This window comes from Lissotriton helveticus, chromosome 1_1 (genome assembly GCF_964261635.1).
Source record: "Lissotriton helveticus chromosome 1_1, aLisHel1.1, whole genome shotgun sequence".
Taxonomy (NCBI): Eukaryota; Metazoa; Chordata; class Amphibia; order Caudata; family Salamandridae; genus Lissotriton; species Lissotriton helveticus.
This window is the reverse complement of record NC_136057.1, coordinates 477,017,905-477,033,725: the sequence shown is the minus strand read 5'-3', so window position 1 is coordinate 477,033,725 and position 15,821 is coordinate 477,017,905. Positions and strand designations below refer to the sequence as shown.

General features: G+C 39.4%; 1 protein-coding gene across 1 annotated transcript in view; it reads left to right on the top strand.

Moving 5' to 3' along the window:
- The first annotated feature begins 1,559 nt into the window (after positions 1 to 1,559).
- The window catches only part of LOC144762432 (uncharacterized), an 89,211-nt gene continuing 74,949 nt past the window's right edge, over positions 1,560 to 15,821 (top strand). The window contains exon 1 of the mRNA XM_078647615.1: positions 1,560 to 2,214. Within this exon, the coding sequence (XP_078503741.1) occupies positions 1,560 to 2,214 (655 nt within the window). The remainder of the gene's footprint in view (positions 2,215 to 15,821) is intronic.

Here is a 15,821-nt window from a genome sequence, read left to right as displayed (position 1 = left end):
AATTGATTCTATTACTAAAAATCATGCTATTAGTTTGAGAAATTTATCATTCACTATTAAAATAGAAGTAGACATGACCAACATGTAAATCCTTGATGAGTTACAATATAGATATCTAATCCAGCCATATGCAGGGAACTATATCTGCTAACACTGTCCTTTATAATGGTCGGATATGAAATGTGTCTGTAATCTATAGTAAAATATAGATAATTGAAGCTAAAGATATATCAGGTTGTTTTTCATTAGAATAGACAGACCTGATCGAATGCCACACATAATGTATGTTTATGATGAATTATATCTAAATGTTTATTATACAACTGTATGGTGTGAGCTGCATGCAAAATTGAGATAAATATGACAATAGATGCGTCCATACCCAAATCAAAACAGGTTATATCTATGCTAACACTATGATGGACCAATATGGGAGAGTCTTCCAATTTACAAACCTAAATTCAAATTTAGGAACAACATGTCTGTATAGTATAGATAACAACAGCCTGATGTCCTCTATTGAGGCATCATATTCATGCTATATCCATCACGTTAAAATGGTCCGTTAGAATTGATGGTACACATATATACCAGACCTAACTGGAATGAGATGTATAAATTGATAACAAAAATGCCTTCTATTGGAACATAAGTAAGAGCTAATTCCAATCATGTCATGAGCTACTGTATATAAATATTGAATATAATTGTATGTAAATAATGACCTATATCCTCTCGAACTGTAAATTGTAAATATTATTTTGCTACGACTTTTTAAAATTCTTAATGTAATCATATGTATGTTTTTGTATTCCTTTATAGTTTTTGTTGTCCTGTACAGTATACACGTGAATGACGGTCACCTGATGAAGGCAGAATGCCGAAACGCGCGTAGTGCCAATACTCACCGCTTTTGCCCACTATAATAGACTACTGACCGATTTGTCTTTGTTGGTTTATGTGATATGTGTTTCTATATTTTTCAAGTTTTTTTGTAATTGTGTATACCTTGATCAAATATAATATTAATTTTTATACTGAAATTATCTATCCAAAGAGCCTATATAGGACACTAAAAATACTCAGACAACTATTGTTATAAAATAAAAATAAAATATTCTTAAAAAACAAAAAATATACATCTCTTTGTGATCATAGATATATAAGAATGTGTGAATGTCGTAGCTATACACACGAGTATGTGCATGAGAGGTCTTGGCATTTTTTCAAATATTGTTTGCTATAATTCCTTTTTCAAAACTGCTTTTGCCCTACCTATAGCAAATCTATTTTCGCGTAGGGGTCCCCTGCTTTTCAAAATATATATTCTCATGGCCTGTCCATGAGGGGAGTTACATGTAGTTTGTTAATTATTATTATTGGTTGACACAGTAGCTTTCATTATTTTTGTACTCTTTATACTAAGAATTTCTTAAATTCTGGGATTGTGTTCCACAGTTCATATCGGACCATTAGTACCAGTGTATGGATATACAGCCCTCTATGGTCTGCATCTCTTGAAATTTTTACATACATATAAAGACATCTGTTAATAAGATATGGCCACGCTAAAATCATTTGGGTTTAGCGATGAGGATTTTGCCTCTATGGTAGGCTCTTCTGTTAATTTTGATAATATAAATCCAAATACCATTGATAAAAGTGAAGATTTTGTTAAACTATTAGCCCTTAAAAAAAAGTCCATAAGAATAGAACTCCATGGCAAATACATCCTAGATTACCTTAAGGCCGGTGTCATACCCCAAGGCCTACAAATTAAAAATATTCCAGGTCTGTTCATACAAGTGAAACATTTTCTTGAACGATGGTCCCTCATCGCCAATCGGTGTTCGAGGGACCTCATGATGTTGATAGTGGAAACAGCCAAGGAAGTGCTGGCTGAGTTAATTCAAGAAATTCTAGAATTAGAAAATCAGATTAAATCATCTACGGTGATTACTGACATCAAAAAGAAACTAGAAGAGGTCGAATCTGAACTGAATTCCTATAGTGAATATTTAATAAAACGCAAAATGGATAAACTCCAAAAAGATATACGCTATTTCAGTCGAGAAAATGTTTACCCGTACTTGCGAGACAATTTTTACGAACAAACAGATCAGTTTGGTCAAGAGATGGGTGACTCTCACTTTGACCCAAGACAAAAAAAGGTCACTACATTTTCAAATACATCAGATTCTGGAAGTAGCTCTAGTATGTCTCCCCACCAAAATCAGGGTCAGAGATTCACACCAAGACCAAACCAAGGTTATCGTCCTTTTTTAGGGAGGCGCCCTCAAAACAGAAGGAACTGGCGACCGAATTATCAATCCCAGTCTCGACCCTATCGTCAATACCAATCCAACTTTCAACAGAGAGGGCAATTCCAACCACAATATCAGGACCATCAACCTCAGAACTCCAACCGATATCTGGAAACACGGAGCTCCAAATATTGGAGAGAATAAAAACTATTCCAATATTTAATCTAAGCAAATTTGAGGCAGATGCATCTACCATTGCGATTCTATCGAAGGGGTTATCCTTTGTTCCTCATTCAGGACTCAATAAATTTGAGCTCTATAATGATGTCATGAGCTTTTTTCGCAAAATACGTCTAAAAAATTACTTTTCAGATAAAGAACCCATAACAACCGAAGAGAACAAGTCAGGTCTAGCCCCTAAGTCAGTTTTTACACCCACACTAGACCAAGTGTCCCCTGAAATACGAATTTTTGAACAGATAGTCATGCATAAATTACAGACAGCAACCAAATACATACCTAACACTCCCTACAACATGAACAGAGAGGAATATAATGCGTTGCAACAGTTAAAAAATATATCAGAAATCACCATAAAGAGTTGTGACAAGGGTGGCGGGATCGCTATTCTTGATACACAAAAATACACGGAAAAAATCGAAGAGATGCTCAGTGACAACAACTTCTATTGTAAAATACTGAGAGACCCCACCCCTAAAATTAAAAATAAAATTCACAAATTGACCACCAAAGCTCTACAAAATGGAGATATTTGCAGAAAGGAGTATGAATATCTAAATATAGACAATCCCAGAATGGCGAGTCTGTACGGTACTCCTAAAGTTCACAAAAACGAATTAGACCCCCCTTTTAGACCCATTGTCACCACCATCGGCAGCATAACAGAACCCATATCAAAATATCTAGACGCCATTCTGCGTCCGCATATCTCCAAAATTCCAGGATATATACAAGATACTCGACAGATCATTAACCAAGTGGAAGGAACAGCTTTTAACACCCACAGACAATGGATGGTAACCCTTGATGTTGAGAGTTTATACTCTAACATCCCCTGTATAGGAGCCATTGAGGCCACGCAATGGTTTATCGAAACATACAATATTACTTGCAATACCGAATTTATTCTGGACTGTCTAAACATTGTCTTAAATGACAACGTATTTGAATTCAGAGGCACCCTTTATAAACAGACCAAGGGGGTAAGTATGGGCGCGGCCTGCGCACCGACTATCGCTAATATCTATGTCGCTTTCTTCGAAAATACGAATATTTTTAACGAAATGGCCCCATTTTTCGAATCCGTATTTTATTGGTCGCGATATATTGACGACGTCATCTTTATTTGGGATGACACCGAAGACACCTTGGCTGAATTTGTTCTTTGGTTAAATGCATGTGACCCAAACTTGAAGTTTACCGCACAAATTAACAATCATGAAATAGAATTTCTTGATGTCACTATAAAACATGATCAAGGTCAATTATATACGGACCTTTATGTAAAACCCACAGCCCGTAATACAATTCTTCATTATGATAGCTTTCACCCATCTAATCAGAAAAACAGTATCCCTTTCAGCCAATTCCTCAGGCTGAGACGGAACTGTTCGAGACTCAAAGACTTCGATGAACGAGCGATCTTGATGAGGAAAAAATTTGAGGAACGAGGGTACCCCCATCGATTAGTACGTGAATCCTACAAAAGGGCACGGTTCTACGATCGGCAACATCTTCTGCAAGGTACGAAACCTAAACAAAACTCGAATTTAGTGTTTGTTTCAAGACATTCCTGTCTCAATAACCAAGTACGCCAGATTATTTATTCTAATTGGCACATTTTAAACACAAACAAGAATACCAACGATAACCTGCCCAAACCACTTTTTGCATATCGCAAAAACAAAAATCTTAAAGATATAGTGGTGAGGTCACGCATGCCCCCATTGGTAAAATCGACACAAAGAAGCTTAACCAATTTAGATCCAGTCACCGGAAACTACAAATGCGGAACATGTAAGGTATGTCCCCAGGCGATTGAAACAAAAGAAATGGAATTCAATGGAGTTACTATCCAATTGACAACTATGGTAAACTGTAAAACTAAGAATATTGTATATTTGCTTTTGTGCCCCTGTGGGTTGGGCTATGTCGGGGAATCCTCTAGGTCTCTGTACACAAGGCTTACAGAACATAAATCTGCAATTAGAACTCAGAAAGTAAATGCACCGATGGTCAGCCATTATATCGAACAGAACCACAAACCAGAAGATGTACGTTGGATCATTCTAGAACATATTGAGACACGTGAAGGTCTATGTCCAGACAAAGTCCGTAAAAAACGGGAGGTATTCTGGATTTTTTCTCTGAATACATTCACACGAGGCTTAAACCAGGATATTCCATGGGAACAAGCAATTCTGTAAAATTTAAGATACCAATGGCTATAAGACATATACAGACTAGCTGTACTGAGACACATCCACACAGTAATAAGTCTATGTTTTATAAATACCCTGAAACTGACTTTTTCTATCTCTAATTATATTTGGGATATCTGTACAACAAGATGTTTTTGTGCCATTATATTTGCCCTCCAGCAGGATGGTTAGTCTAGCTAAATCTAATATTTCTGCGCCCTGGTTGGTTGCTTATCTGTTTAGGCACTTTGGCTATTGATACCATTCTAGTACTCAGACATTAGGTATATATGCATCATTGCATCTCCGTCCTCTCTATGTATACTTTTTTGTATACATCATGACCTCACTCATTGAACCGCCGGACATCGTTAGAGTAAGCGGTGCTAAATCTAGTTTTTTCAATTATTGCCCTATTAGTATTCATGTATGAGTTCGTTTTTATTAACCGTCTTGAATATAATAAAGATGCAGACAAACTAATGAAAGTCCGCTTTCTATCATTTTTTGTATTTCTGTAATGACAGGTTGACATATAGCCACATTTCTAAACATGCGCCTCTGTAAACAATCTAAATAAACAGGCTGCTGCAATATGTAGCGAAACTCAATCTCGCCCTTAGATCAATTTGTTATAGTCCGTTGTTTACTTTCATGACATTAAGTCCCATCATGAATGCGTCACGGAATATGCGCCAGATATTCACCGGCGTCAGGTGTAATCAATTTCACCTTCCTTTTGGCGGGCCGGTCCGCTTATATATACTGCTGGCTCAGAAACACTTGTGTTCTTGAACCACCGGCACGTCGAGGGGAGATCTGGCCAAAGCTTACTACCCGGCAATACGAAGGTAAGGATATTATAGCGATCACTCTCACCAGCACTATGATTGTGCCTTTTAGACGCTTACTGGCCCATGTTGAGTTAGTGTCTAATACTCTGTTTTATATCCCCCCTTTTTCTTCTTCAGCACGGGGAATCCATAATTAATTGATGCACGTCATCCTCTATCTAAAATACGGCGAAACTATCCTGTTTCATCTCTAATAAGGTAATACCTTAGGCAGACTCTCTTTAAAGCTATATTATTGTACCATATACCGATTTTTGGACACTAGAAGGGGATACATAGACATATATGTTCCTATTTTTAACAGAAACAGAAGAAACAACAAACTAGATTTGCCGGTCTCCCAATCATGACGTTTTCAAGATTTTCAGTACATCTAAGATAAGGTACTGTTTCCTATCTACACGTCAGACATCTAGAGATTTATATCGTGTGTAGTTACACAAATACTATATATGTGTATTCCTATTTCCCCCATGATACAGATAATGTTCCAACTCGGGGACCTCTGAGCATAGGTCTTCTGGGAAAGAGAATACAGAAAGGGGAAATAAAATACATTGGAACAAGCATCTGGACCACAGACTGGGTCCCATAATTTTATATTCCCAGTACAACCACCTTTTAAAACGGTAAATATACATGGAGCTTCTATTTTACTCGCATGTTTTGACCAAATCAGCTATTAATGGCCAAACTTATTCTTTATTTAGACGCATTATTCTATGAGGATCTTCAAACGAATCTTTCTACTATCCACATAGCGATATCGCATTATTAAATATAAGGTTGGTGTTCTCCCCTAAATAATCCTAAAATTGATTCTATTACTAAAAATCATGCTATTAGTTTGAGAAATTTATCATTCACTATTAAAATAGAAGTAGACATGACCAACATGTAAATCCTTGATGAGTTACAATATAGATATCTAATCCAGCCATATGCAGGGAACTATATCTGCTAACACTGTCCTTTATAATGGTCGGATATGAAATGTGTCTGTAATCTATAGTAAAATATAGATAATTGAAGCTAAAGATATATCAGGTTGTTTTTCATTAGAATAGACAGACCTGATCGAATGCCACACATAATGTATGTTTATGATGAATTATATCTAAATGTTTATTATACAACTGTATGGTGTGAGCTGCATGCAAAATTGAGATAAATATGACAATAGATGCGTCCATACCCAAATCAAAACAGGTTATATCTATGCTAACACTATGATGGACCAATATGGGAGAGTCTTCCAATTTACAAACCTAAATTCAAATTTAGGAACAACATGTCTGTATAGTATAGATAACAACAGCCTGATGTCCTCTATTGAGGCATCATATTCATGCTATATCCATCACGTTAAAATGGTCCGTTAGAATTGATGGTACACATATATACCAGACCTAACTGGAATGAGATGTATAAATTGATAACAAAAATGCCTTCTATTGGAACATAAGTAAGAGCTAATTCCAATCATGTCATGAGCTACTGTATATAAATATTGTATATAATTGTATGTAAATAATGACCTATATCCTCTCGAACTGTAAATTGTAAATATTATTTTGCTACGACTTTTTAAAATTCTTAATGTAATCATATGTATGTTTTTGTATTCCTTTATAGTTTTTGTTGTCCTGTACAGTATACACGTGAATGACGGTCACCTGATGAAGGCAGAATGCCGAAACGCGCGTAGTGCCAATACTCACCGCTTTTGCCCACTATAATAGACTACTGACCGATTTGTCTTTGTTGGTTTATGTGATATGTGTTTCTATATTTTTCAAGTTTTTTTGTAATTGTGTATACCTTGATCAAATATAATATTAATTTTTATACTGAAATTATCTATCCAAAGAGCCTATATAGGACACTAAAAATACTCAGACAACTATTGTTATAAAATAAAAATAAAATATTCTTAAAAAACAAAAAATATACATCTCTTTGTGATCATAGATATATAAGAATGTGTGAATGTCGTAGCTATACACACGAGTATGTGCATGAGAGGTCTTGGCATTTTTTCAAATATTGTTTGCTATAATTCCTTTTTCAAAACTGCTCGGGTCTAGAGATCATCAGTTCAACAAGTACCTACTTGCACCCACTGGGGTGAACCACTCAAGAACTCCATGTACCAGAGTCCCTAGGGGCGATCCGGAGGAGGGGCTAGCGGTGTGCGGTCCATTGCGATTGTTTCTACAAATGGGCTCCCTTGAGTTTTGAGTCGACAGGCTCCTGGACGACGCACCTGCGTGCCGGTTCGGGCATCGAGGCCATTGACGGTTGCTTGGCGGCCTTCTCTTCCACCCCTAACTATTTTCTCTACTGATGAGGGAAGTTATCCCGAAACCCGAGCCATGTCTCGGGCGACATCCAAAAACCCGGGACATGTATCGGGTCTAGAGATCATCAGTTCAACAAGTACCTACTTGTACCCACTGGGGTGAACCACTCAAGAACTCCATGTACCAGAGTCCCTAGGGGCGATCCGGAGGAGGGGCTAGCGGTGTGCGGTCCATTGCGATTGTTTCTACAAATGGGCTCCCTTGAGCTTTGAGTCGACGGGCTCCTGGACGACGCACCTGCGTGCCGGTTCAGGCATCGAGGCCATTGACGGTTGCTTGGCGGCCTTCTCTTCCACCCCTAACTATTTTCTCTATTGATGAGGGAAGTTATCCCGAAACCCGAGCCATGTCTCGGGCGACATCCAAAAACCTGGTACATGTATCGGGTCTAGAGATCATCAGTTCAACAAGTACCTACTTGCACCCACTGGGGTGAACCACTCAAGAACTCCATGTACCAGAGTCCATAGGGGCGATCCGGAGAAGGGGCTAGCGGTGTGCTGTCCATTGCGATTGTTTCTACTAGTGGACAGTTAGATCTCCGTGTTTCAAGGAACTCATGATAGTCTGATGTAGGGCTTTGTGGACCTCCATAAAAGCCTATTCAAGTCAGTCCCACAAAAGAAAGAGGGCACTCTGCACAGGACTCACTGGATGTATATAAAGAATAACAAGTAACACCACAAAGGGTTTTTGGGAACAGAAATACAAGCACTTTTGGCCGTGGATCCTCTAAGAGCTTTGTGCCCCCTTAGTTGATTCCCCAACTTTTGAGTTGTCATCTCGGGCAGTGCTGAAGAAGGTGGATTTTCAATATATTTTCCACCGAAACGTACGTAGACCGGATTGCACCAGATTCCAACCTACAACACAGCAGTGGTTGAAAAAATAGTAATATTCCTGTTCCTGGATAGTGATTGTAAAAATTGGTTGGCACAAGCATGAATGCTATAAGTCAGGGAATGAATGTGTGCGAGCGTGAGAGTGAGTGGCGTCGTATTTATGGGGAGTACAAAATTGATATGAGGTATTATTTTAACAAAAAAATGTGTATATATATAGACATGTCTCCTTGTGTCTTTAAGGTTCTTGGGATTGTGTCTGTATATGAAATGAAGAGGATTGGTCAACAAAAACGATATTCATTATTGGACCAAACTGTATAGTAATGTACATTTTGTATGTATTTACATTATGTTTCCGAGAAAATTCAATTGAGCGATCAAAGAATCGGTAACTTGTTGAAATCAATCCGTATAGCACTGTATATATTGGAGGCAGTCAGTTTATATTTTATATATAACTAGTAGCCCGTCCCGACGTTGCCCAGGAGCAATTAGGCTTCAGGGCCCCCCCCTCCCTGCTTTTGTAACCATGCAGACATCATTTTTTCCTCCTGTAATTTACTTTGCTTCAGGGCCCCCGCCCGCCCCACTTTTGTAACCTGCACATGTCACTTTTTCCTCGTGCACACGTCATCCACCCCCTTCCCTCCACTCCACCCAAGGGACGCAGGCATTCGTAAAGAAAATAGTCCTATATAAATATAATCTCCTATAGTGAAGCAAACGCATCTAAACAATAACATATTCACCGCTGACAGTTATGTGAGCAAACTCTCCCCTTTTTGACAGAAGGTGGCCTCGTTCGAGGGGGTACCGTTTTTCTCCTGACCGTGTGTAGGCCTTCGTTGCGCACTTTGTTAACGGCGGAGCACAGAGTCCCATTAAGAAGAGCATGGGATTATCCTATGGAAGCCGAGGTGGCTCAAACGTTTACAGCATCTAAAACCCCTCTGGCTACACGTCAATTTTTCCTCCTTTTCCTCCTGTAATGCATTGTTTGTCTGACATTTGTAGTGCACCGTTTGCCTCCTCTTTCTTGTCCTCAGGCTTCCCCGACCGCCGCCCGCCCGTCCCCAGCCCGGCCCGGCCCGTCCCGTCCCCCGCCTGCCCCGACCCCCGCCTGCCCCTACATGAGCGCCCTTCCCTCCGCCGGCGATGCTCCCGCCTGTCCGCTTGCACCACCGCTCCTCCCCTGCGCCATGTCCGCCGCTCCTCCTCCGCCCCCGGTCCTCTGCTCCTGACGTCACTGCTCCTCCCCTGCACCATGTCCACCGCTCCTCGGACGCCGCTCCTCCCCGTGCTCCTAACGAGACCACGCACGTCGCGGCCGTCGCTACTTTTGAGGGACTACTTTTTTTTAATCTAAAATTTTAAATAACGTTTATTTTTTTAATTTATGTAGCCTATAACCATCTACACACCCTGCCAATTTCAACGGTGTATCGGGTGTGTAGATTGCCGCAGTGGTTCCCGAGTTTACCCGCCTCAAAGCCTGAAAGTTTCTGCTTTATTATAGTAGTATAGATTCAATGGAGAAATGTAAAATGTATAAAGAAATTACAAGTTAAGAAATGAGAATCTGATATATTAAAAAATAAATAAAAGGAGTTTGACGCAAGGATTTATTGGTTCAATATCACAGTTATGTACAGATGGCCAGCTTTGGGAGCTATTTGTAGCCCTTGAGGAAGTTATGCAGGTCCAGTGGGCCATTTAATTATGTTTATTGCAGGCTCAGAGACCTCCCTGCGGCCAATCCTGACGCTGCTCTAATGTATAAGAGTGTAGTGTAGTTCCTATCATCCCAATAGGCTCTGCACATTGGAATAATATCTTCAATAGTATAGACGTAGGACAGAGGTTAACTAGGTCTTCTACTGACGATAATAGACTTAAAGTTTAATGTTTGTGCCAGCTAGCTCAGAGTTCACTAGAAACTTTCTCGAATAGACAAGGAGGAGTTTAACCTCCCTGGATAGACAAGAAGGGATTTAGTTTCTGACAACCATAGAACATGACAACTTTGCTCTCCCCTAATCAAGAGTGTATCTCTAGAATCGTGTGAAAACAAAAGACAACTTATTTTACTCAGTCAGTTCAGTGCATTCTTAGTTTCACCAGATTGTAGAGAAAAGGAAGAGACGGGCGTGTTCAATAAAAAGATGTTATTTATTGATCAGTCTCTTTTCTCATACAAGAGAAATTAATCGCTATTATTGCAATACTTAGAGTTAAGTAAAGTGCATACAGTAATAACAGAATTATAAAATAATACTGTAAAAGCATTGATATGGTTTCTTAGCCATATGATACTTAAAATGGATAAAATAGATACATACATATATACATTGACTAATCGTACTCAACTGGTGCTTCTAACTACGCCTACCCCAATGTACCTGACCTAAGCCTAATACGTGGCGGGAGTAGATAAGTAGCAGTTTAAGTTAAGTTTGTTTTGCCAAGGGTCTGCTTCAAGAATTCTCTACAAAGGATGATTCAGTTCAGTACCTGGGAGTTTAGAAGGCTGGAGGGCTGGTATCTCTATCTCAGGTCTTGATATTCCAGCTGCCTGCGAGGGCTGCTTGGAAGCGCCGGAGCTGGATTTCTCGGCAGGAGAAAAAGCAGCGTCTCTCTCTCAGCGCGTCAGAAAGGAGGGGCAGCGTCTGTGGGCTTCGCTGTCAGCTGGGCTCCTCGGCAAGTCTCGCTGCTCCAATCTTGTCACCACCTCGTGTGTTTGCTTAAGGCAATGTCGGTATTATTTATACCTGAAATGTGCCGGGATTGACGTAAGGATGGACATAAATACGTCAATAAGGATGTCATACGAACTGGTCGTTCGCACATTCTTTACTGAAGTTCTCGGCTAAATTAAAATAATGGCTGTGGGGATTTCCCAGGTCGTGGTAGGTTTGATTTGTTTTGAGAACACCGTATGCCTATTAGGGGGCTGGAGGAATAGTGCTTGCCTAATGAGATGGCATGCGCTATGACCTAATCAGATAACGGGCTTCTGTGCCGTTGTGTGGCTAATCAGATAACGGATTTCTGTGCAGTTGAATGGCTGCTAGTTAATTATTAACCAGACAAGGGTCAGAAACAGGGGGATCGATACAGTACCCATAATAAATACACCACACCCACTCCACCTAGTCTATGTCCATATTTACAAGTCTAGGCATAGTAAACATACTAGTAGTTCATGTGTATACCGAACCACCCCAAAATACAATCATTTGCATATTGAAATTTAGGAAATGCGAAATACACGAAAAAGATGAGTATAGTTACTATATGCACGTCGAGCAGTATAATAATGCTAAATCAAATACGCATATTTTAAAATCAGCATGAATGAAATGCGGAAATTACACATGAAATGGCTCTTAATACAGAAGAAAAAAGTCGAGACCATCTCATCACAAAAATCATAATACTCGTGAACATGCTAGAGGGTAGCTAATGTGTCTTGAGTAGCTAAAGATAGAAATTTTGTTCTCTAAGAATAGTTTTACTTTAAGCAGAAGATAAGTGTCCCAAAAAATCGTAAATATTTTGGAATGGAAGGGGAAAAAATGTCTCGCTCTCTGTAAAAACTGGTGAGAAAATTTATTTTGCTGTATTTTCAAAGTTGAAGGCCAAGTACAGGGTGTAGGGAACGCCGTGTGCTAGTTTGTTCAAAGTCATTCTTTCTGCTCTGGTGAAAACCTCATATTGTTGAGACTTTCGAAAAAACTGTCAACTGCTTCTTGTGAAGGTTCCACTAACTCAGATAAATTTTGTAACATGCATTCATGAGCATGATTGCCTTCATAGATGTTTTGTTCAGCATAGCTGACAGAAGGTTGTACCTGATCGATGCTGCTTTCATCTTGTACTTCACAACTCTTCAATCGTAGTGGTGAAGTCTCCACGAATGCCGTCATCAGGATTGGTAGCCGCTGGGGACAGCACAATGCATGAGCCGTTACCGGACCCAACAAAGTCTCTGCGTCCATTGGCACATCCGATTGTAGTGTCAGACAGGTGTCCAACACGCATTCTTCGCCGCATAGCAAGCACCTTAATACAGGCATAACACAACTTTGCCACATCGGTCTGAATGAAAGAAACCAAGTCATGTTCAAATCTCGTAGCCGTGCTAGTCCAAGGACTTTAGTTATGCGGTCCCGGTAGCCAATAGCTCGGATTGTTTCTTCCATTATCGCTGGTGTGTTGTCTGTGACGTGGTTTGCCATAGCGAAGTAACAGGATCAAAAATAGGATGCCTGCCACTAGTCCCAAAAGGAGAGGAAGTCCGCCAAAGATGGAATGGACAAAATCAGGAAAAATACCCAGGATGGCTTTGAATGGGGTTAAAGCTCCCGAAAACACTGTCTTAAATACACTCGCGATTCCGCTTGTATCAGAAATATTTAAGATTTCGCTCAGTATTTCTGCGAAATGTATGGGGGAATTGGTTGATAACAGTGAATGAATCTCAGCCGTTGTCCTTGCAACTTGGAGATCATATGTTTCTTTTGATGACGATAACATGGTTGGCGTCTGTAGGAGCACTGTCTTCATTCTGCTTAAAGTATCAATTCGAATAGAAGAAATCTTCAAACTGGGCCACAACCTTGCCTCCCTGTCTCGGGCATCGTTCGGGTACAATACTCGTTCACAGCACATGACCTTCGTAGTCACGGTTGTGAGATAAGGTTTTCCGGGCAGCAGACTGCAACATCTGCGATCTACAATTAGAATGTAACTCCTGTTCGAGAGTCTCTTAAAGAATGGTTCTATTTGTGTTGCAGGTGTGCCTAGCTGGTGACATGAAAGGTTATTTGAGTTCCCTTCACAAGCTCCATGCAAACTAATACCCTGACACAGAAGTGTACCGCTTAGTGACCTTTCACAATTATTGCCACTAAGGAACACACTTTGTCCTTTATTACTAACACAAGCGTGTGTATAGGGCAAGTTCCATGTTGACTTAATGTATCCTTTACCCAACCTTTCATACTGGCCTGCCTGTATATATTTTTCGCAGTATTGAAACTGGAAAGTTGTTATCGGAATATTTATTATCCCATGTATTATCCATTCGATGACAGGTCGTTCTGACATTGTCAATGGTAATCTCTCAAGTTTTTCAATGCTCAGAATTGTATAGTCAGCACCCTTCTGTGCCAAACTGATTTGTTTATCAGTAAGGTTAAAGATATTAAATAGTGACGTTGTGTTGATTAAACGCCAAGGCACATAGCCAGAATGCAGATTTTGTAACGTCCAGCCAAGTTGTACAATAGAGCGCAATTGGGACTGACCGTGTTGTAACATCAGTAAGTCCTGCGATATTATATCGATTGCTGAAGACACAATACTGTCCAGTGAATATATTCTGGAGGACAGAGTCATTAACCCATTGTCCACAACAGAAAGTGATTTTTCCAAATTAATACGGTCAATTTCCCGTATTTTTCCAAGCTTCGTTGTAAGCTGCATATATAGAGGCCGCTATGAAACGTTTTTGACGCTGTTTGCGTGGTCCCATAATGAAATCACGCAAGTCAGCACCTTCTTGAAGTAAAGTTAGGTGTTGCTTAATTTCTGCCAGTGTGGATGTTTGTAGCCATTGAAGGCAGAGCTTGCCCACACTGTAAGTAGTTACTATCCCTGGATGTTGTCTTTGGGAATATCTAGGGTCTGGCCTGGTCAATTTGAACCCCTGTATTTTGTTCAGGAATCTGTCTTGACAGTTATTAGTGTCTGTGGGCCAGATCAACCATTGTTTCCAATCAGGATGTGTTCTGTTTTGGTTTAAAATATGGTTTACGTCTATCTCAACATCTATAGAGTTATTACTATTCGTTGTTGGCTTTGGAATAGACGGTTTGTTTAAGTCTTTGATTTTGGCTAAGCCAAGACAGGTAGTTTGTTGAATAGTGTCATTCAAAAATATAATTTGTTCTGGGATCATGCAGGCTCTGAACAATGATTCTATACCTTGTACTTGCCAATCTTTTGTACCCCAAACAGTTTTTGTTTCAATGTTACTGTTCCAGAAATCAAAACCAAATGTATTCATTTGCTCAAAAAATGAATCTGAATATATCAATTTTGTGTTTGTAAGCATGGTCTACATACCTGTCTTATTTGACAATTTGAAATAAAATGTTTCTGCATTACTTGTGTTAAACCCTGAAAAGTATGAATATTTATCAAAAAATGTTTTGGAACTACCCTTTGGTGGAGTAGCACAATGTTCCCATTGGTTATAATTTAAAACATTTCTAGGTTGTGCAGATTTATGGAGATAATGGTTACCATAGTGGTTATAGCAGAACATTTGATCATAATTAGATGAACCCTGTAAATAATCATGTTCTGTAAACTTAGCAGACATTACTAGGTCAGACATCATATCATTAATACTTTCAAAGTCCCAATCATCAGTAAATGTGCTTGGTTTTACAAAGTCACTTAACGAGATCTTAAATTGGTGTGGATACTTCAGGATTTCAACCGGGCCATAGATTTCATAATCAGTATTGTCCCATGCTACACCGCCTGGTATAGGATTGGCTGTGAAGTTCACTGAAGAAAGTTCTCTTTTCTTGACGTGTGAAGTTGTGTGTGGTTTAAGGACCAAGTTGATTTTCTGGCTTGCTGTGTCCATTTTAGCATATTTTCCCTCAATGAAATGTCCCAAGCATAGTACCATGATGAGCCAAAGTATGAGGACAAATGCACCTAATGTCACCCAAATTTCAATCCATGGAGAAGTCAGATAGGTTCTCTTTAGTTGATGAAAAAGTTCCTTTGTTTTGTCTTTAAAAGTTTTTGTTGATGGCTGTACTTCTGGTTCGCTTTGTTCTTCTGAAGAATCATCGAAGTTAATGAAGTAGCCGGATGCCGTTCTGTCAATTGTTCCAATTGCTTCTGGATTACTTTTTGTTTTTGGCTTTTGCTTTGTTTCATTAGAAGATTCTGTAGTTATATCATCGTAGGTTGGTGTTTCTTTATGAAAAGCTTTGATTTGGGTTTTAAGAGGTTCAAGTTCCATTGCTTT